The sequence below is a fragment of the Nerophis lumbriciformis genome, linkage group LG28 (genome assembly GCF_033978685.3).
Source record: "Nerophis lumbriciformis linkage group LG28, RoL_Nlum_v2.1, whole genome shotgun sequence".
Lineage (NCBI taxonomy): Eukaryota > Metazoa > Chordata > Actinopteri > Syngnathiformes > Syngnathidae > Nerophis > Nerophis lumbriciformis.
The window spans coordinates 25,923,525-25,946,960 of record NC_084575.2 but is presented as its reverse complement, the minus strand read 5'-3'; the positions used below and the strand labels follow the sequence as shown (position 1 = coordinate 25,946,960).

Below are 23,436 nucleotides of genomic sequence, written 5' to 3'. Positions count from 1 at the left end.
ATATATATATATATATATATATATATGTATGAAATACTTGACTTGGTGAATTCTAGCTGCCAATATACTCCTCCCCTCTTAACCACGCCCCGCCCCACCCCTGACCAGGCCCCCCGCCCTCCATCTCCCGAAATCGGAGGTCTCAAGGTTGGCAAGTATGACATATTGGACTATAAATTGATTTTTAAAAGGCCAAACTAATTTGTAATAAAGCTGATGACTTACATTAAATTGCATATTTTTACTCTCAAAATTCACCCACTCGGGCCGTGAGTTCGACACATGTGTTTTTTAATGTTTGCTGATCATTGCAGCGTGCCCACAAAGCACGAAAAAAGGATTCTTACTAGAAATGTCCGATATTGGCTTTTTTGCCGATATCCGATATTCCGATATTGTCCAACTCTTAATTACCGATTCTGATATCAGCCGATACCGATATATACAGTCGTGGAATTAACACATTATTATGCCTAATTTTGTTGTGATGCCTCGCTGGATGCATTAAACAATGTAACAAGGTTTTCCAAAATAAATCAATTCAATTTATGGAAAAAAAAAAATGGCAACATGGCACTGCCATATTTATTATTGAAGTCATAAAGTGCATTATTTTTTTTAACATGCCTCAAAACAGCAGCTTGGAATTTGGGACATGCTCTCCCTGAGAGAGCATGAGAAGGTTGAGGTGGGAGGGAGTAGCGGGGGGTGTATATTGTAGTGTCCCGGAAGAGTTAGTGCTGCAAGGGGTTTCTGGGTATTTGTTCTGTTGTGTTTATGTTGTGTTACGGTGCGGATGTTCTCCCGAAATGTGTTTGTCATTCTTGTTTGGTGTGGGTTCACAGTGTGGCGCATATTTGTAACAGCGTTAAAGTTGTTTATACGGCCACCCTCAGTGTGACCTGTATGGCCGTTGACCAAGTATGCATGGCATTCACTTGTGTGTGTGTGAAAAGCCGTAGATATTATGTGATTGGTCCGGCACGCAAAGGCAGTGCCTTTAAGGTTTATTGCCGCTCTGTACTTCTCCCTACGTCCGTGTACCACTCCGTACAGCGGCGTTTTAAAAAGTCATAAATTGTACTTTTTGAAACCGATACCGATAATTTCCGATATTACATTTTAAAGCATTTATCGGCCGATAATATCGGCAGTCCGATATTATCGGACATCTCTAATTCTTACCACATAGAATCTTCCTGTAGATCCATTGGCAGGCCGTGCGTTTCCCACCTAGGCCTTCAGTGATATCCGACTTCAAGGATTACCACTCAAAATACCATAATTTATGTCACCACATGACCATTGCTGGAGAAATACTATACAGGAAGACATTTACGCACTCCTGGTTATTGAATCACCTCAACAGTGTTCAAAACGGGCTATTTTCTGGCGCATTTAAAAATCAATAAACCTGCATCATCAATTAAAAGATGTCTTATGTCGTACGGTCAAAATTAAAATGATAAAAAACATTAAACGTGGAAAAATAAAGAAATAAACTATTTGAACTCACAATTTGTAGCACACATTCAACTACGTTTCAGCCAGCGGTACCGCTGAGCCAGCTTCCGGGGTTGGCCGACATCGTCTCACAGAATTTACAAACCCCGTTTCCATATGAGTTGGGAAATTGTGTTAGATGTACTGTAAATATAAACGGAATATAATGATTTGCAAATCCTTTTCAACCCATATTCAATTGAATGCACTACAAAGACAACATATTTGATGTTCAAACTCAAAAACTTTATTTCTTTTTTGCAATTAATAATAAACATAGAATTTCATGGCTGCAACACATGCCAAAGTAGTTGGGAAAGGGCATGTTCACCACTGTGTTACATGGCCTTTTCTTTTAACAACACTAGGTAAATGTTTGGAAACTGAGGAGACACATTTTTAAGCTTCTCAGGTGGAATTCTTTCCCATTCTTGCTTGATGTACAGCTTAAGTTGTTCAACAGTCCGGGGGTCTCCGTTGTGGTATTTTAGGCTTCATAATGCGCCACACATTTTCAATGGGAGACAGGTCTGTACTACAGGCAGGCCAGTCTAGTACCCGCACTCTTTTACTATGAAGCCACATTGATGTAACACGTGGCTTGGCATTGTCTTGCTGAAATAAGCAGGGGCGTCCATGGTAACGTTGCTTGGATGGCAACATATGTTGCTCCAAAACCTGTATGTACCTTTCAGCATTAATGGCGCCTTCACAGATGTGTAAGTTACCCATGTCTTGAGCACTAATACACCCCCATACCATCACAGATGCAGGCTTTTCAACTTTGCACCTAAAACAATCTGGATGGTTCTTTTCCTCTTTGGTCCGGAGGACACAACGTCCACAGTTTCCAAAAACAATTTGAAATGTCGACTCGTCAGACCACAGAACACTTTTCCACTTTGTATCAGTCCATCTTAGATGAGCTCAGGCCCAGCGAAGCCGACTGCGTTTCTGGGTGTTGTTGATAAACGGTTTTCGCCTTGCATAGGAGAGTTTTAACTTGCACTTACAGATGTAGCGACTAACTGTAGTTACTGACAGTGGGTTTCTGAAGTGTTCCTGAGCCCATGTGGTGATATCCTTTACACACTGATGTCGCTTGTTGATGCAGTACAGCCTGAGGGATTGAAGGTCACGGGCTTAGCTGCTTACGTGCAGTGATTTCTCCAGATTCTCTGAATCCTTTGATGATATTACGGACTGTAGATGGTGAAATCCCTAAATTCCTTGCAATAGCTGGTTGAGAAAGGTTTTTCTTAAACTGTTCAACAATTTGCTCACGCATTTGTTGACAAAGTGGTGACCCTCGCCCCATCCTTGTTTGTGAATGACTGAGCATTTCATGGAATCTACTTTTATACCCAATCATGGCACCAATTTGCCTGCACACCTGTGGGATGTTCCAAATAAGTGTTTGATGAGCATTCCTCAACTTTATCAGTATTTATTGCCACCTTTCCCAACTTCTTTGTCACGTGTTGCTGGCATCAAATTCTAAGTTAATGATTATTTGCAAAAAAAAAAAAGTTTATCAGTTTGAACATCAAATATGTTGTCTTTATAGCATATTCAACTGAATATGGGTTGAAAATGATTTGCAAATCATTGTATTCCGTTTATATTTACATCTAACACAATTTCCCAACTCATATGGAAACGGGGTTTTGTATGACATGAGGAGAATATGAATATGTTTAGATATTTAGGGAAAGTAAATAAAAACATACTTTTATCTTTAATTATGATCATGATTTCTGGTTATGTTAGGCCAGCGGAGAAGGCTTTGCTGGCCCTGTAGGCACACCACTGTGTAGATCACCCCGAGTATTGGTGCATCCTCACAAAAAATGTCATCATTAGACGCAGCTTTTAAGAAAATAGGAAATATAGAAGTTACTGGACCAGCGTACTAATTTGATGTTGCTTATTTTTTTCACAGCGTGGATAGCAAATACCTCATACTGTGCGAGAGATAGTCTAAATTACAACAAATCAAAACAGTTGACAAAAATGCCAACATTAATGGTTAGGTTCTTAGAAGGAGCTCAGTGGGCACCATGCTGAAAAAAGAGTATAAAATAAACTGCAGGCCATGCTGGGCATTATTAAAAAATATCCTGCAGACCAGGGATGATCTGTCATACGTAAACACTTTTAAGGAACATATTCTGGAATCAATCTTTTCTTACAAACATCCAATTGATTTGTAAGCACATTTGTGTGAGACATAAACATTTCTTTTTTAAGAAATGCTTTCTGTAATTGTATAGTATAAAAAAGTAAAGATGTCTCGATCCAATTTTTTGACCTCAGCTCTAATTGCCATTACAATGTTATTATAGAACATATAGTTGAAAATGTTTTTTTTTTAGCCAGTAAATAAAGTTAAAAAAAATACCCCATTTAAAAGTTGTAGGGTCTAAAAATATAGGATAAGAACATTCCTCCAGAAGGTCTTATCTTTGTCCATGTGATGGCAGATGAAACAAAAAGTGAGCTGTTTGGCCACAATACCCAGCAATATGTTTGGAAGAGAAAAGGCGAGGCCTTTAGTCCCAGGAACACCAGACATACCGTCAAGCATGGTGATGGTAATATTATGCTCTGGGCCTGTTTTGCTGCCAATGGAACTGGTGCTTTACAGAGAGTAAATGAGACAATGAAAAAGGAGGATTACCTCCAAATTATTCAGGACAACCTAAAATCATCAGCTCGAAGGTTGGGTCTTGGGCGCAGTTGGGTGTTCCAACAGGACAATAACCCCAAACACATGTCAAAAGTGGTAATGGAATGGCTAAATCAGGCTACATTTAAGGTTTTAGAATGGCCTTCCCAAAGTCCTAACTTAAACGTGTAGACAATGCTGAAGAAACAAGTCCATATCAGAAGACCAACACATTTAGCTGAACTGCACCAATTTTGTCAAGAGGAGTGGTCAAAAATTCAACTAAAAGCTTGCCAGAAGCTTGTGGATGGCTACCAAAAGTGCCTTACTTGCCAAGGGACATATAACCAAATATTAACATTGCTGTATGTATACTTTTGACCCAGCAGATTTGCTCACATTTTCAGTAGACCCATAATAAATTCATAAAAGAACCAAACTTCATGAATGTTTTCTGTGACCAATCACTATGTTCCAATCACTCTATCACAAACAAATAAGAGTTGTAGAAATAATTGGAAACTCAAGACAGCCATGACTTTATGTTCTTTACAAGTGTATGTAAACTTTTGACCACGACTATAGATATTTGATTACATTTGGAATTTGCTGATATTGATATAAAACCTGCGACACACTGTATTACACGTAAGGTATTGAAAGGTACATACAATTTTTGAGCAAAATCGAGTGGATAGTACACAACAACAAAACAAAAGCAAATAATAATAATAATGATAATAATTAACGCTGGGAGCAGCGTTGAACCTTAGGGTTGACGTAGGTTGGCAGGAACACATTACGCATGGGGTCACATCCTTTCCAATGCCCAACCCACCATCAAAAATTTCAGGAAGATCGGAGAATGTGGAAGGAAGTTATACAATTATAATTATCCACCACAAGGTGGCAATATTGCTGTCAATATCAATGTGGGGTTGTGATCAGACCCCAACCTCAAAGCCTCATATCACTTTGGAAGGAAATCTGATCATCTTCAGTGCCGTAATGACAGTTTGATTGTCAATTGAGCAGTTTTAGCCATGAGGGTCCCCACTACAAATAGGTACTGACGGATCGAGCACTTCAGGGTGTCATTATCATCATTTGTACTAATTCTACAAAAGTTCTATGTTCTGTCGAGCCATCAGATCAAAGTTTGGCGCCATGCCATACCCACATCCTATGTTGTAGGCAAAATTCCTTCGTAACTTGTTTCTTGTACTTGTTATCTTAACCACAACTATTTTGTTAAAGTACCGAGGAGAAGTGTGTTAAAGTATGATCCCTTGTTTGCCTAAAAATTACTGACAGACACCAAGATAGACTTTTATGCGTGTCCTGTCATGATAAACGTCTCCAGTGATTTTCATGTCGGTCTGGTAGCAGGGGCAAAATTCTTCAAATTTTCAAGGAGGCGCGAGTGAGTTTATTTAGAAATGTTGTGTTTAGAAAAGTCCGATAATATCTTATCGGCCGATAAATGCTTTAAAATGTAATATCGGAAAGTATCGGTATCGGTTTCAAAAAGTAAAATTAATGACTTTTTAAAATGCCGCGGTACATATCCGGTAAAACACGGACGTAGGGCATACTTGCCAACCCTCCTGATTTTCCCGGGAGACTCCTTAATATCTCCCGGGGCAACCATTCTCCCGAATTCCACCCGGACAGTCTTTAGCATCCTCTACAACCTGTCGTCACGTCCGCTTTTCCTCCATACAAACAGCGTGCCGGCCCAGTCACATACTATATGCGGCTTCTACACACACACACAAGGGAATGCAATGCATACTTAATCAACAGTCATATAGGTCACATTGAGGGTGGCCGTATAAACAACTTTAACACTGTTACAAATATGCGCCACACTGTGAACCCACACCAAACAAGAATGACAAACACATTTCGGGAGAACATCCGCACCGTAACACAACATAAACACAACAGAACAAATACCCAGAAACCCTTGCAGCACTAACTCTTCCGGGACGCTACAATATACACCCCCCGCTACCACCAAACCCTGCCCACCTCAATACGGGGCATCACAACAAAATTACGCATAATAATGTGTTAATTCCACAACTGTATATATCGGTATCGATTGATATCAGAATCGGTAATTAAGAGTTGGACAATATCAGAATATCGGATATCGGCAAAAAAGCCATTATCGGACATCTCTAGTTGTGTTCGGTAGTCACAAAATATAGCATGTTAAGAGCCTCAAAAATGCGATCGAGTTGGGACAATAATAATGCTTGGAGCAATTCCAATAGGGCTCTCCCAGCCTTTGCTGCTCGGGCCCTAATAAGAAGAATTTTATAACTTTAGTATCAGTCATATAGAAATACTATAGTAGGTATTAATACTATGGATGTGATGGTTTATGAACAAAAGTGTCGGGTGTTGTTTAAATAATGGGTGCAGATGGCACTGGGCACTAGGGAGACCTGTCCCCCTCAGAGTCTTAGTGATACCGATCCGCCTCCCCTACTTAAGATGACAAACATCACCAGTGGATCAGTGGATTACTATTCCGGTATTTAGACTGATTTAAAACGAACCGCGCATACCACACTACGTACACAAATGTCGGGATTTTAGTCAGGGTACTAAAGAAGAACTGGTAGCTGTACCTGTGCCCATACATGTTGACTATTACAATCTGATAACAACTACTCGGGAGGAGGAATAATGTAGTGTTCACCATGTACAGTGATCCTTCAACACCCCGTCTGTGGACAAGGAGAGATACAGCCACCTAAACACGATCAATCGCTTTATTAACTAATGCTAACTACATGCGTTCAACAACATCTCGTAGTTCCAGTCACTGCAATTCACCTATAAGTCAGTCTAAGTCTAAGGGAAAGTGTGATTCATGAAATGCGGATTTGTTTGTACCAAACAGTAATTCTTCTTGGCTCTGTACTTTCAAGGTATCTGTTCTTAGAAAGACATTATTATTGAGCTTTTGAGTACAGTGAAGATTGAGTGCTCGAGTGTTGATGGATGGTTTCGATTTTAATCACTGTCTGTATGGGATCAGCGGACTACTATTCCGGTATTCAGACTGATTTAAAACGAACCGCGCGTACCACACCATGTACACAAATGTTGGAATTTTAGTCAGGGTACTAAAGAAAAACTGGTAGCTGTACCTGTGCTGTACATGTTGAATATTACAATCTGATAACAACTACTCGGGAGGAGAAATAATTCAGTGTTCACCATGTACAGTGATCCTTCAACACCCCGTCTGTGGACAAGGAGAGATACAGCCACCTAAACACGATCAATCGCTTTATTAACTAATGCTAACTACATGCGTTCAGCAACATCTCGTAGTTCCAGTCACTGCAATTCACCTATAAGTCAGTCTAAGTCTAAGGGAAAGTGTGATTCATGAAATGCGGATTTGTTTGTACCAAACAGTAATTCTTCTTGGCTCTGTACTTTCAAGGTATCTGTTCTTAGAAAGACATTATTATTGAGCTTTTGAGTACAGTGAAGATTGAGTACTAGAGTGTTGATGGATGGTTTCGATTTTAATCACTGTCTGTATGGGATCAGCGGATTACTATTCCGGTATTCAGACTGATTTAAAACGAACCGCGCGTACCACACCATGTACACAAATGTTGGAATTTTAGTCAGGGTACTAAAGAAGAACTGGTAGCTGTACCTGTGCCCGTACATGTTGAATATTACAATCTGATAACAACTAGTCGGGAGGAGGAATAATGTAGTGTTCACCATGTACAGTGATCCTTCAACACCCCGTCTGTGGACAAGGAGAGATACAGCCACCTAAACACGATCAATCGCTTTATTAACTAATGCTAACTACATGCGTTCAACAACATCTCGTAGTTCCAGTCACTGCAATTCACCTATAAGTCAGTCTAAGTCTAAGGGAAAGTGTGATTCATGAAATGCGGATTTGTTTGTACCAAACAGTAATTCTTCTTGGCTCTGTACTTTCAAGGTATCTGTTCTTAGAAAGACATTATTATTGAGCTTCTGAGTACAGTGAAGATTGAGTGCTCGAGTGTTGATGGTTGGTTTCGATTTTAATCACTGTCTGTATGGGTTCAGCGGCTTAATGTATGTTCAAAGTAAGTTCAGTCAAAATCTAATAATAGTACACTCAATAATACATAGTAATATTCGACTGTCATTCTAAAAGAGGAAATATTGCAGTAGATTAAGAGGTTTCTTGTATTTTCTTTTGTCGAGCTAAACTATCAGAAGTAGTACATATCTCATAGTAGTACATATCTCATAAATTAAATGATAGGCTCATACCTTTGTTAGAATCCATTGATATTTACACACAAAAGTAATATTAATAAACACAAAGCTCAAAGACGATGACTGACTGCTCTGTTATCCGCAGAATTATTTTGCTTCCTAATGGAACACTAAAGATTACCAATGTAACCAGAGGGGATGCGGCCAGCTACACATGCATCGCGAAGAACCAGTTTGGCTCGGCGACCACCACTGGGAGGCTGCTTGTCACCGGTGAGTGTTCTTGAAACAACCCATTGCCCCGGACTGACCCTGGGTTGTTTACGCTTCACCTGTCAAGCTTTGAATTACGGCACTGCACTTCCTATGTTTATGATAGGTGCACTGTAAACTCTGATTCTTCTTTCCGGTCTTTTTTGATTTACAGTGCTTAACATGCATTCACATCGTAATGATGATAACAGGCTTGGAATTTTTAAGATCGTATTCATCTAAGTGAACGCAATACATGGTGCATTGAATGTGCAATATTAATGAACTGCAGTCAGATGCCAATGATGTCTGTTTCCTTGCTCAGAGCCAACCAAAATCACCGTGAGGCCCACAAACATGGAGATTATTGTTGGCGAGAGTATCGTCTTGCCCTGCCAGATTGCTTCCGATCCTGCTCTGGATGTCTCTTTCTCGTGGGCATTTAATGGCCAGCTCATCGACTTCCAGCAAGACGCCGATCATTTTGAGAGAGTGGGTGGGGTGAGTCATCCTACAGTAAGCATTAAACTTGGATACTGTCAGGCTATTCAGGGATTAATTGGGACATGCAGTGTAGTGTGCATGGGTTATGTTCAGCATCCTCATGATGGGCCATGAAAACATGAATAATACCCAGGTAAAGAGCGTTGCCAAGAAAAGTCCGTTTCAGGAAGTTTCTGTGTCTTCAATGTTAGTCAGTCAGATTTGACGTATCAAAATCGTATTAGGTATTATTTTAAATTCGAAAATGTGTAATCTGTACCGACCCTAATCAAATAGTGGTAAATTGAAAATGCAGTATATCAAAGTCTGACTCATAACTTTGTGAGCCGCTTGTCTTCTTAAACTGGTTCAATACAGGTGATACAGAGTCAACTTAGGGATGGGCGATATGGCCTAAAATTGATATCACAATATGCAGTACAGGCCAAAATTTGGACACACCTTCTCATTCACAACACAACTGATGGTCCCAACCCCATTGATAAAGCAATACATTTCTCTAATCAACCCTGATAAGGCACACCTGTGAAGTGAAAACCATTTCCTCTTGAAGCTCATTAAGAGAATGTCAAGAGTGTGCAAAGCAGTATATAGAGCAAAGGGGGGCTATTTTGAAGAAACTAGAATATAAAACGTGTTTTCAGTCATTTCACCTTGTTTCTTAAGTACGTAACTCCACTTGTGTTCATTCATAGTTTTGATGCCTGGCAATCTACAAGTTAAAGGGGAGAACATTATCACAATTTCAGAATTGTTAAAACCATTAAAAATCGGTTCCCAGTGGCTTATTATATTTTTCGAAGTTTTTTTCAAAATTTTACCCATCACGCAATATCCCTAAAAAAAGCTTCAAAGTGCCTGATTTTAACCACCCGTCCATTTTCCTGTGACGTCACATAGTGAAGCCAACACAAACAAACATGGCGGAAAGAACAGCAAGCTATAGCGACATTAGCTCGGATTCAGACTCGGATTTCAGCGGCTTAAGCGATTCAACAGATTACGAATGTATTGAAACGGATGGTTGTAGTGTGGAGGCAGGTAGCGAAAACGACATTGAAGAAGAAACTGAAGCTATTGAGCCATATCGGTTTGAACCGTATGCAAGCGAAACCGACGAAAACGACACGACAGCCAGCGACACGGGAGAAAGCGAGGACGAATTCGGCGATCGCCTTCTAACCAACGATTGGTATGTGTTTGTTTGGCATTAAAGGAAATTAACAACTATGAACTAGGTTTACAGCATATGAAATACATTTGGCAACAACATGCACTTTGAGAGTGCAGACAGCCCAATTTTCATCAATTAATATATTCTGTAGACATACCCTAATCCGCGCTCTTTTCCTGAAAGCTCATCTGTCCAGTTTTGGAGTTGATGTCAGCAGGCCAGGGAAGGTAGGGTCGATAGGGGGTTTAGCTCGCTCGTCTGCGGGAACAAACTGCCGCCATTGCTTGCCGTGCTCGCGAGGTCCTTTGTCCCTGAATTGCTCACACACTCCGGCAGATTCAATGGGTGTCTGACGGCAGATTTCTTTGACTTTATCGTTGCAAATGCATCTGCTTTGAGTGTTGCAGGATATCCACACATTCTTGCCATCTCTGTCGTAGCATAGCTTCTGTCGGTAAAGTGTGCGGAACAAGCGTCCAATTTCTTGCCACTTTCGCATCTTTGGGCCACTGGTGCAACTTGAATCCGTCCCTGTTCGTGTTGTTTCACCCTCCGACAACACACCGACAAGGCATGATGTCTCCAAGGTACGGAAAACAGTCGAAAATACGGAAAATAACAGAGCTGATTTGACTCGGTGTTTGAGAAAATGGCGGATTGCTTCCCGATGCGACGTCACATTGTGACGTCATCGCTCCGAGAGCGAATATTAGAAAGGCGTTTAATTCGCCAAAATTCACCCATTTAGAGTTCGTAAATCGGTTAAAAAAATATATGGTCTTTTTTCTGCAACATCAAGGTATATATTGACGCTTACATAGGTCTGGTGATAATGTTCCCCTTTAAGTAGTCATGAAAATAAAGAAAACACTTTGAATGAGAAGGTGTGTCCAAACGTTCAGCCTGTACTGTATGCTGCAGCCTCCTGTGATAATTATATGTCACAATGTTTTATTTGGCATATACTGTAAGTTATAATACAACCACAGTCTTTCAAAACGACAAAGGCCCCTAACTTGGCTGCTGACGTGTGCTGTAACATATTGCATTAGTTCAGTTGTAGGCGATACTACAAATTTGGGGTATCAATCCAATACCAAGGAGTTACAGGGGCAGTGTTCGTCATACCAATGCTGATACTAATACTCAAAATTTTAAAGATCATTGAATGACTTATTGTTTTATCATAAAAACAGAGGATGTTAGTGTAACAATATCAATGAAATATTACATTACATTTTTTGAGCAAAAAAAGTCAATAATGCAAAACAACTAAACACAAGCAAACACTACTATTGACTCTTAAATCTTTAGTTTGTCCATAAAAGTTTGTAGTTTGTAAACAATAACAAAAAAATACAAAAACACATTTTTGTGACATTAAAAAAATACCCGTCCAACCACTGTGGTTTTTACCATATATACTATACTTGGTATTTGTATCAATCCGCCCTATCGTGTTTACTGGACAATTCAAAAGCCTTTGCTTAGCGGTTACCATACGCTTCTATGGTGTGTAGTGTAGCATATTTAGGATAGATTTTATGTTATGTATACCACAATGGGGAAATGATGTAGTTTCTGTACAGATTCAAAAAGTCCACAAAAATCAAAGTAAAATGCATGAAAACAAGAGGGAAACATTAAAGAATACAAAGGACACAAAAGGCATTAAAAGTGCACAGAGATGATATAACCAGCTGCCACTTCAGTAGTGCCATTTCTCCATACAGCAACAAAAGTAAAACGCAACAATAAAACAAAAAATGAGCAATAAAATAATGCACAATGCATGGACAAACAACAAAACACAAACACCATCTCAACAGCCACATACACTGGCCTCTACACTTCTACAAGCCATCATCTGCCGGGGTCGGAGTAGCAAGGCCATAGACAGAAACAGACCCAACAAAGCGACCAAGAGAGCCAACTAAGTCCCAGGCTACCCACCGGCCCTCGGTCAATGTCCAGTGTGTGAGGATGAGCAGGAATCAGTCCATGGAAACCAAAGTGTCCGATACGGACTCATTCAGCCAGGACTCCATTCAGCTTGTCCATTCCACCGTAGAGAGAGCGAACACTGCCCATGCCAACCGATGCCAAACATGGCCCAAACTTCAACCCTCTCTACTGACTCTCAACGCCAGCTATGCAGCTCGTCTCTTTCTGGAACCTCTGATCTCGTCACCCGGACTCCGGTATTGGGAGAGAGCCAGCAACTCTCTACGGTGCAAACAAACGAGCCATAGCCAAAAACCTTCCCCGTAGCAGATTCAAAAGTCCACAAAAAAAGCACCAAAACCAGCGCAAATGTGCCAACCTTAGTCTCGAAGGGGTCCAAACCAAAAGGCAAAAAGACATTAAAACAAGAGGGAAACATCAAAGAACACAAGGAGGACCCACAAGAGCACAGAGCTCCTATAACCAGCTGCCACTACAGAGGCGCCATCGTGGAAAAAAAGTCCTCTGTTGATAATGGTACTTGTAAAAAACTTAACTTTTTGGTCGGCATGAAGGTGAAAATGTCTGACTTAGAAGGGGTTTTGTACTGTGCAGAGACATTAGTCGCTAGCTCGCCAGTAAGAACGCTACATTGCAATGAGGATACGGTTCGCAAGTCGTTGTCAAATTTGCGATCAAATTTGTAAATATGTATCTATACATATATTTATCTCCGGGTTGGGGAGGAGACCCTGCCCCAAGTGGAGGAGTTCAAGTACCTCGGAGTCTTGTTCACGAGTGAGGGAAAAGTGGATCGTGAGATTGACAGGCGGATCGGTGCGGCGTCTTCAGTAATGCGGACGCTGTATCGATCCGTTGTGGTGAAGAAGGAGCTGATCCGGAAAGCAAAGCTCTCAATTTACCGGTCGATCTACGTTCCCATCCTCACCTATGGTCATGAGCTTTGGATTATGACCGAAAGGACAAGATCACGGGTGCAAGCGGCCGAAATGAGTTTCCTCCGCCGGGTGGCGGGGCTCTTCCTTAGAGATAGGGTGAGAAGCTCTGCCATCCGGGAGGAGCTCAAAGTAAAGCCGCTGCTCCTCCACATCGAGAGGAGCCAGATGAGGTGGTTCGGGCATCTGGTCAGGATGCCACCCAACGCCTCCCTAGGGAGGTGTTTAGGGCATGTCCGACCGGTAGGAGGCCACGGGAAGACCCAGGACACGTTGGGAAGACTATGTCTCCCGGCTGGCCTGGGAACGCCTCGGGATTCCCTGGGAAGAGCTGGACGAAGTGGCTGGGGAAAGGGAAGTCTGGGCTTCCCTGCTTAGGTTGCTGCCCAAGCGACCCGACCTCGGATAAGCGGAAAAAGATGGATGGATGGATATATATTTATCCCCAAAATTGCTCAAGTAATGATTATGATGTTCACAAGCTTATTTGAAATACTTTGAAATAATGATAGATGGTGAATAATGTGTTTCTTTTAAGTCCTAAATCATTTGACAGACTTTGTTTCACAGTATAATTCTTCATCCAATATAGTCAAAAAACCGGCACTTATGTGTCAAAGGGTTATGGACAGTTCAATCGGAATGATGCACTTTTGTGTTGCGGCCATTTCAAGATAATAATATAATATATCGGTATATATTATTTACTGTATATATAATATGTAAATATTACATATATTTTATGTTGCTACTATGGTACATTTTTTGTCTACTTAATACCTGCATTATCCTTTCCATCCTTAGAAACTGAGCTACTGTGTGGAACAATTTCCCTTGTGGATCAATCAAGTTTGTCTAAGTCTAAGATCACATCCTCGTGATTGCCAAGGGAAATGAGTACTAACATGGAATTGACCAAAGTGAGATATAGTTTCCACACTTTTACATTGCTCCTTGTCTAGAGAAAATTACCAGACTCCTGCTCAACAGCTTCTCGTCTGTTAATTTACATAATTAGAGCAAATCAGTCTCAGTTGCCTCCTGCCAAGACGTAGGTGCCTTGCTCTCAGAGCTGGTGTGTGAAACTGTCAGGCAAAGCAGGAGAATGCCGTGTAGGAACAGTCTCTAGTCTCACAGAGGGAGGGATGCATGGGTTAAGTTCGTGAAGAGTGAATGCTGCATTTCTGATAGAGTTCTGCTGGGGGTGATGACGTCTGATGTGAGTAGTGCAGTCCCATAACAATCTCACTCCCAGGCATACTTGCCAACCTTGAGACCTCCAATTTCGTGAGGTGGGGGGGGGGGGGGGGGCGTGGTCGGGGGCGTGGTTAAGAGGGGAGGAGTCAAGTATTTCATATATATATATATATATATATATATATATATATATATATATATATATATATATATATATATATATATATATATATAAGAAATACTTGACTTTCAGTGAATTCTAGCTATATATATATATATATATATATATATATATATATATATATATATATATATATATGTATATATATATATATATATATATATATATATATATATATATATATATATATATATATATATATATATATAAAAATAAGACAAATACTTGAATTTCAGTGTTCATTTATTTACACATATACACACATATAGCACTCATCTACTCATTGTTGAGTTAAGGGTTGAATTGTCCGTCCTTGTTTTATTCTCCGTCACTATTTTTCTAACCATGCTGAACACCCTCTCTGATGATGCATTCTGCTTCGTCTCCTTGTTGTGTGCGCGGTTGTGCACTGCACTCTCTAAAAGCCCTAGATGTTATTGTCACATATGCATGTACAGTAGATGGCATTATTGTCCTGTTTAAGAGTGTCACAACATTGCTGTTTACGGCAGACGAACTGCTTTACGGTAGACGAAAACGTGACTGCTGTTGTTGTGTGTTGTTACCGCGCTGGGAAGACGTTAATGAAACTGCCTAACAATAAACCAACATAAGAAACCAAGAACTCGCCCTCCATCATTCTACAGTTATAACATGATTGGGAAGGCACGCTGTTTATATTGTGGGAAAGCGGACGTGAAAACAGGCTGTCGACACGTCACTCAGGTCCGCCTGAATTTCGGGAGATTTTCGGGAGAAAATGTGTCCCGGGACGTTTTGGGAGAGGCGCTGAATTTCGGGAGTCCCCCGGAAAATCCGGGAGGGTTGGCAAGTATGTTCCCAGGTGACTGGCTCGTTTTCTCCGTCTGACGTACTACTTCACTCGGATGCAATTAAAATAAGAACATGTGTCATGCACAATATAATCCCCAGAGCATGTCATTATTTGTTTTCCTGCAAACAAGAAAACCCAAGGACTATCTCAATACAATAATGATTGGCAATCAGCAGCCTGTGGGCCATAATTAGGGCCATAGCAAATGATACCTGACTTGCTACATTGTTTTTAGAGAGTTATTAAACAGTTTGGTAACATGCATGCAAGAGGCACTGGTTGCCAACAGGCAAACAGACATATGCTTGATGCCCCGGGCCGGAATAGGCCCCGCAAGAGCTAAGCAACTTTAAAACAGTCAGCGGAGTGCCAGTGGAGATAGTTTGACCCACAACCCGCCTCTCCATTTTTGCAGCTGGTGTGTTTAGCTGATATAGCTCAGAGCATTTTAGCACCTGTCCAGCTGTAAACTGTGAATTTGAAGTTTTCAGCCTTGTGTTCACACGTCCAAGGTGGAGAGTGTGCTGAAATCACCTTCAGGGTATGTCTTTTTGACATCAAATACGCTAATTTGGTGAAGCAATGTTGCCACGAGCCCTGCCGTTCGGCATAAAGTACCGTTTTTCCCGGACTATAAGGCGCACTTAAAATCATTTTTTTCCTCAAAACTCGACAGTGCACCTTATAACCCCATGCGCCTAATGCACGGAATAATCCTAGTTTTGCTTACCAACTTCTAAGCTATTTCATTTGGCACATGGTGTAATGACAAGTGTGACCAGTAGATGGCAGTCAAACATAAGAGATACGTGTAGACTGCTATATAAAGACAGTCACACGCAAGAGACACGTGTAGACTGCAATATGACTCAAGTAAACAACACCAACATGTTATATGTTCCATTGAAAATATAGAACATTACACACGGCGCTCAAAAATCTATCAACATGTTTTGGTACGACTTTGGTAAGCTATGAAGCCGCACCGCTTGATGGATTCTACTGTGCTTCAACATACGGGTATTCTTATGGTGTGTGTATAATGTAAGACATTATATCTGGCGTTTTGTTTCACAATATTACGCAAAAACAACTTTTCTTACCTTCTGGTACATGCTGATCTCTATTTGGGATCTGCATAAGTCCTGAAGAAGTCAGAAAGCGGCTTGAAGATGATCTGTAAAACATAATACATGCAACATTTTGACCAAAGAACCACCATTACATGTTATGTCAACCACAAGGAAGTGTTTTCAATTTAGAAAAAACAAATTATAATAATATGACTCCCTTAATGCGCCCTATAATCCGGTGCGCCTTATATATGAAAAAAGCTCAAAAATAGACCATTCATCGGCAGTGCACCTTTGGTCTGGAAAATACGGTAGTTGGTGTTGATGCAGACAGTAACAACGCTCATAATACAAAATTTCCTAATTTTGGGACTTCCAACCAAATCTTCTGCAGTTTCACCACTTTGAGGGATGACTTCCTTAGATGCTTCTAGATCTACAACTGAGTGCAGTTATAATTTAAGGGAATTAAGGAACTTTGTCATACCAGCACAAATGACAAGGCACAAAATGTAATAGCTAAGAGCCCAGATTAAGCCTAATGATTACCACAAGAACGATAGTATGTACATAATAGTTTAAAGATCCTTAAATCCTTGAAAAAATATTATAGCCTATAAATAGCCCAGGTTATAAATAGTACAGGTTAATATGAATGGAATGGGATCAATTGAAAAATAGAATAAAGTATGAGCCTGTGCTCTCGTAGTGCAAATAGAATGTAAAAGCAATGACTGCAAACCAAACCGATTCAAAGCCCAGATCAGAAGATGAAGTTGACATTGAGCGATTCGTACCTCTGCATAGGACTCGCAAATATTGTCTGCTCGAAGTCCTCCCTCGTAGACCGTAGCAATTCGTCAGACCTGCAGGAGTGCAGATCAACCCCCGACATCAAGACCACCAAGACTCAGCGGTTGCATACAACAAAGGTTGCGTCCATCAAACGTAAAGGAATGGCGTTTGCACACGCGCAAAGCAACATTGTTATCCTCACTCCGTTTGCGAAGGCGCCGACCTTTGCTTGCCGCAGATTTATCACAGACACAGAGGCAAGTTGACCGGTAGCCGCCGGTTCTTGAGGGTTGACATCTCCTGGGTTTTCACCAGAGGCCCTGTTAGCCGGGTTGCGGCCATAATACCGCTGGGTGCCAGACCTGTCCGCCACGGGTGGCCCTACCAGGAACCGACGTTCCAGGCGGCATAGCTCCGACACTACCACATTGCCACCGCCCCTACCACGGTGAGGAAGGGTTGGACTACAGGGGGTTGCAAATGAAGACGTCTGTGGTGGTAGGAAGTCTGTTCCCCCCCTGATCTTCTGAGCAGCTTTCAGTTGTGCAACTGCTCTGCAACAGTGTGATGTTGGTGCTGAGGGTACTCTCCACCACATATGTTTGATATCCTAACGATGGAGCTCCATGGCCAAGAATGCCAAAGCTTCCTGAGGAAATAGTGTTAATTTAGCAGCTTAGCGGGTGTGTTGGGTTAGGGGGTCTCCATTGTTGTAATACAATCAGTCACAGCATTTGCCATGTACTGTACTGGCTCCAAAATACATAAACACATGTTTTGTTTTGTTTTTAATAATGACTGCATCAACTCCTACTTAAATATGATAGTCATTGACTAAAACATAAGTATTAGACTCCTATGGTTGGTTCACACTGTTGCTGTTCACAATGATACAACCTGAAAATCAGCTATTTTTCCAATTTTATTGCACCTGTATTTCATACACCATGTGCATGTTTTATAATGAATGCCGTCTGTTGCACATGTGACAGTATTTTTTTTTTTCTGGCACGCCATGTAATGGAAAAGATTTGGCCCAAGGCCAAACGTATTACCGAACGCTGCTTTACACCGACAGCTTTTCAAAAATGCCAGTTTTTGGAATTAATATGCAAATATTCAATTTTGTTTTTTGTACAATAGTATAAAATATAACTATGGTTATTTTCATTTGGTTCAATTCAAATATAAAACGTGTTTTCATACCTTAAAAATGCAACACAAAGTGTTTTACAGAGTTAAAAAAACACACACACACACACATTTTTGTCTTTGTTACCTTCTTGGGACCAACTTTTCTAGGTGTATACAGATTTGTATTTACAACATTAATGATACATAAATACTATGCAAACATAAAGTTGGAATTTCACAAGAAAAAGGTCACAATTTTACAAGCAAACCTAGGATTTAGGCAGTATTATAACAAAAGTCGTTATTTTACTCAACGCAATTCAAAGTTTTACAAGAAAAATTTTACATTTGTGCAATTTTATGATAAAAGTTGGATTTGTACTCAATAAATGTCGCAATTTTACAAGAAAAGCGTAAAATGTTGGCAATTTTCCGAAAAGAGTCGTAATTTTACTCAGCAAAAGTTGCAAGTTTATAAGAAAACTTAAAAAATGTTAGCAATATTATAATAATAATCGGAATTTTGCTCGGCAAATAACTTTTATGGACAGAATTTCTAGGCGCAGTCAAGGCGTTGAGGGGATCCGGTTTGGTGGCTGCAGGATTAGGTCTCTGCTTTTTGCAGATGATTTGGTCCTGATGGCTTCATCTGGCCAGGATCTTCAGCTCTCACTGGATCGGTTCGCAGCTGAGTGTGAAGCGACTGGGATGAGAATCAGCACCTCCAAGTCCGAGTCCATGGTTCTCTCCCGGAAAAGGGTGGAGTGCCATCTCCGGGTTGGGGAGGAGATCTTGCCCCAAGTGGAGGAGTTCAAGTACCTCGGAGTCTTGTTCACGAGTGAGGGAAGAGTGGATTGTGAGATCGACAGGCGGATCGGTGCGGCGTCTTCAGTAATGCGGACGCTGTATCGATCCGTTGTGGTGAAGAAGGAGCTGAGCCGGAAGGCAAAGCTCTCAATTTACCGGTCGATCTACGTTCCCATCCTCACCTATGGTCATGAGCTTTGGGTTATGACCGAAAGGACAAGATCACGGGTACAAGCGGCCGAAATGAGTTTCCTCCGCCGGGTGGCGGGGCTCTCCCTTAGAGATAGGGTGAGAAGCTCTGTCATCCGGGGGGAGCTTAAAGTAAAGCCGCTGCTCCTCCACATCGAGAGGAGCCAGATGAGGTGGTTCGGGCATCTGGTCAGGATGCCACCCGAGCGCCTCCCTAAGGAGGTGTTTAGGGCATGTCCGACCGGTAGGAGGCCACGAGGAAGACCCAGGACACGTTGGGAAGACTATGTCTCCCGGCTGGCCTGGGAACGCCTCGGGATCCCCCGGGAGGAGCTGGACGAAGTGGCTGGGGAGAGGGAAGTCTGGGCTTCCCTGCTTAGGCTGCTGCCCCCGCGACCCGACCTCGGATAAGCGGAAGAAGATGGATGGATGGAATTTTGCTCGGCAAATTTACGACAAAAGTCATAATTTTACTCAAAAAATGTCACTATTTTACAAGAACTACAAAGAAATTGGCAACATTGTGATACAAGTCCGAATTGTATATGACAAATGTCACCATTTTGCATTAAAAAGTAATAATTTTACATAAAAAAAGTAATAATTTTACATAAAAATGTAATAATTTTACATAAATAAGTAATAATTTTACGAGAAAATATTGCAATATTACAGAAACAGAAAGAATATGAGAAATGTTATCCAATTTTATAAGAAAAAAGTCGACACATTGTGAGAAAAAGACTGCTCTTAGGTTGTTGTTGTTTTTTTTAATTTGTTTGTAATTGGTTTTTAATATTCATTATTTACTTCAAGTTGTTACAGTATGTCTCTATATACATATTTATTTATTTTGTTTTTATTATTTTTTGCGCATTTCAATTTCTTACACACACTTGTTATTTCATATGTTGGACAGAGGGGGAGCACTTTTAAAACCGACACATAGATTTCACCACCAGGGGTTCAAACGAGACATTCTCTATCAGATGCAATGGTTTTCCGTATTGGGACCATGATTTCGGTCCTAACTTGTTCACCGGTCCTCATATGGAAGGTACTTTTCTTTGTTGCTGTCTCAAGAAGGATATAAATACAAGAACACACACACACACACACACACACACACCCACACACAATTGTATTTGTTACCTTCTTGAGACTCAGAAAAATGCCTACCTCTTTCGGACCACCCTTTCTAGATATATAAAGATTTGTATTTACAACATTAATATATTCATACAATGCAAACATAATAAAGCTTGTTGTAAAAAATTAGTTTGAATTTCACAAGAAAAAGGTCGCAATTTCACAAGAAAAACTTAAAATTTTGGCAGTATTTTAAAAGACGTAATTTAACTCAACGCAAGTCAATATTTTACAAGAAGAACATTTGTGCAATATTATGAAAAGTTGGAATTTTACTTAACAGTCGCAATTTTACAAGAAAAGCTTAAAATGTTGGCAATTTTATGAAAAGAGTCGTAATTTTACTCGACAAAAGTCACAATTTTATAAGAAAACTTTAAAATGTTGGCAATATTATGATAATAATCGGAATTTTACCTGCAAAATTATGATAAAAGTCATAATTTTACTCAAGAAATTTCAGTATTTTACAAGAACAAAAACAATTGGCAATAATGTGATAAAAGTCAGAATTTTATATGACAAATGTCGCCATTTTGCAGTAAAAAGTACATTGAAAAGTAGGGATGTCCGATAATGGCTTTTTGCCGATATCCGATATTCGGATATTGTCCAACTCTTTAATTACCGATACCGATATCAACCAATATATGCAGTCGTGGAATTAACACATTATTATGCCTAATTTGGACAACCAGGTATGGTGAAGATAAGGTACTTTTTAAAAAAATATACTAAAATAAGATAAATAAATTAAAAACATTTTCTTAAATAAAAAATAAAGTAAAACAATATAAAAGCAGTTTCATAGAAACTAGTAATTAATGAAAATTAGTAAAATTAACTGTTAAAGGTTAGTACTATTAGTGGACGAGCAGCACGCACAATCATGTGTGCTTACGGACTGTATCCCTTGCAGACTGTATTGATATATATTGATATATATTGTAGGAACCAGAATATTAATAACAGAAAGAAACAACCCTTTTGTGTGAATGAGTGTAAATGGGGGAGGGAGGTTTTTTGGGTTGGTGCACTAATTGTAAGTGTATCTTGTGTTTTTTATGTTGATTTAATAAAAAAAAATTAAAAATTAAAAAAATTAAAAACATACCGATAATAAAAAAAACGATACCGATAATTTCCGATATTACATTTTAACGCATTTATTGGCCGATAATATCAGGCGATATAGTGATGTCCGATAATATCGGCAGGCCGATATTATCGGACATCTCTATTGAAAAGTAATAATTTTACATAAAAAAAGTAATAATTATACGAGAAAATATTGCAATATTACAGAAACTGAGAGAATATGAGAAATTGTTCCCAATTTTATAAGAAAAATGTTAATTTATTCATTATTGACTTCAAGTCTTCAGTATGTCTATATATACATATATCCATCCATCCATCCATTTTCTACCGCTTATTCCCTTCGGGGTCGCGGGGGCGCTAGAGCCTATCTCAGCTACAATCGGGCGGAAGGCGGGGTACACCCTGGACAAGTCGCCACCTCATCGCAGGGCCAACACGGATAGACAGACAACATTCACACTCACATTCACACACTAGGGCCAATTTGGTGTTGCCAATCAACCTATCCCCAGGTGCATGTCTTTGGAGGTGGGAGGAAGCCGGAGTCATATATATATATATATATATATATTTTTTTTTTTTAAATTACTTTTAGCCAAAGGGGACGCATTTACATTTCTTACACACACTTATTATTACATATGTTGGCCAGAGGGGGCGCACTTCAAATTTTTACACACACTTGTTATTTCATATGTTGACCAGAGGGGGGGAGCACTTTTAAAACCGACAGTATCAATGTGAAAAATCCCTCCTTTTTGGGACTACCCTAATTTTGATAGAGAATGTCTCATTTGCTCCGCTGGTGGTGAAATCTATCAGATGCAATGGTTTTCCGAATCGGGACCATGATTTATGTCCTAATTTGTTCACCGGTCCTCATATGGAAGGTACTCTTCCCTGTTGATGCCTCAAGAAGGGTAGAAATATCTCACACACACACACACACACACACACACATACATCCATGTATTATTACCTGAATAGGGAAAATGTATGGACTTTATTCTATTTACATTGTTAAAATTAGTATTAGAAAAAAACACTATAAAAGCATATAACAATTAGTCAGTAGTGGTGGTGCAATAAAAAAAAAAAATACATGGTGAGTTCAAATGTCATATATAAAATCCAAAACCCCCAAAAAAATGTTATATTGTGTTTTGCGAGCATATATGCATGTAGCTAATTCAAAATGATGTTTGCTCTTTACACTGCACTGCTATCTTGCTTATGCTTATGCAATTACACGCTAATTAGGACCAGCTTACCAATTAACTCGACTGTTTGTTTTTCGTTTCCTGCTTGGCGCTGGCTGTTGTTTGTGGCGGTGAGAAAACAGGGAGGGTGGGATGAAGCCTGAAGGGCAGCCAATGGCTTTATTTGCACTCGCTACTACATCTGCCAGGTCTGCCGTCGTCGTCTGAGAAGATTGAAACATCGATGCTCTACCGAGACCGTGATTGTGCACGGCTTCATAAATCTTGCAGACCCAAAAGCATGAATGACGAAATCAAATCATACTTTTTGTTAGCGCATTCTTTTTAACGATGATGTTTCTTTTTAGACTATATCGGGGGATCTGATGATCCGCAACATACAACTGAACCATGGTGGGAAGTACGTCTGCGTTATTGACACTGAGGTTGAGAGTCTGTCCGCCTCTGCCATCCTGGTTGTCAAAGGTAACCGTTATTGACTGCATTTTATTCAT

General features: G+C 40.1%; 1 protein-coding gene across 1 annotated transcript in view; it reads left to right on the top strand.

Moving 5' to 3' along the window:
* The window catches only part of cntn3b (contactin 3b), a 156,014-nt gene that overhangs the window by 109,039 nt on the left and 23,539 nt on the right, over positions 1 to 23,436 (top strand). Inside the window, exons 11-13 of the mRNA XM_061923961.1 lie at positions 8,577 to 8,704; positions 9,009 to 9,184; positions 23,290 to 23,407. Coding sequence (XP_061779945.1) covers positions 8,577 to 8,704; positions 9,009 to 9,184; positions 23,290 to 23,407 — 422 coding nt within the window. The remainder of the gene's footprint in view (positions 1 to 8,576; positions 8,705 to 9,008; positions 9,185 to 23,289; positions 23,408 to 23,436) is intronic.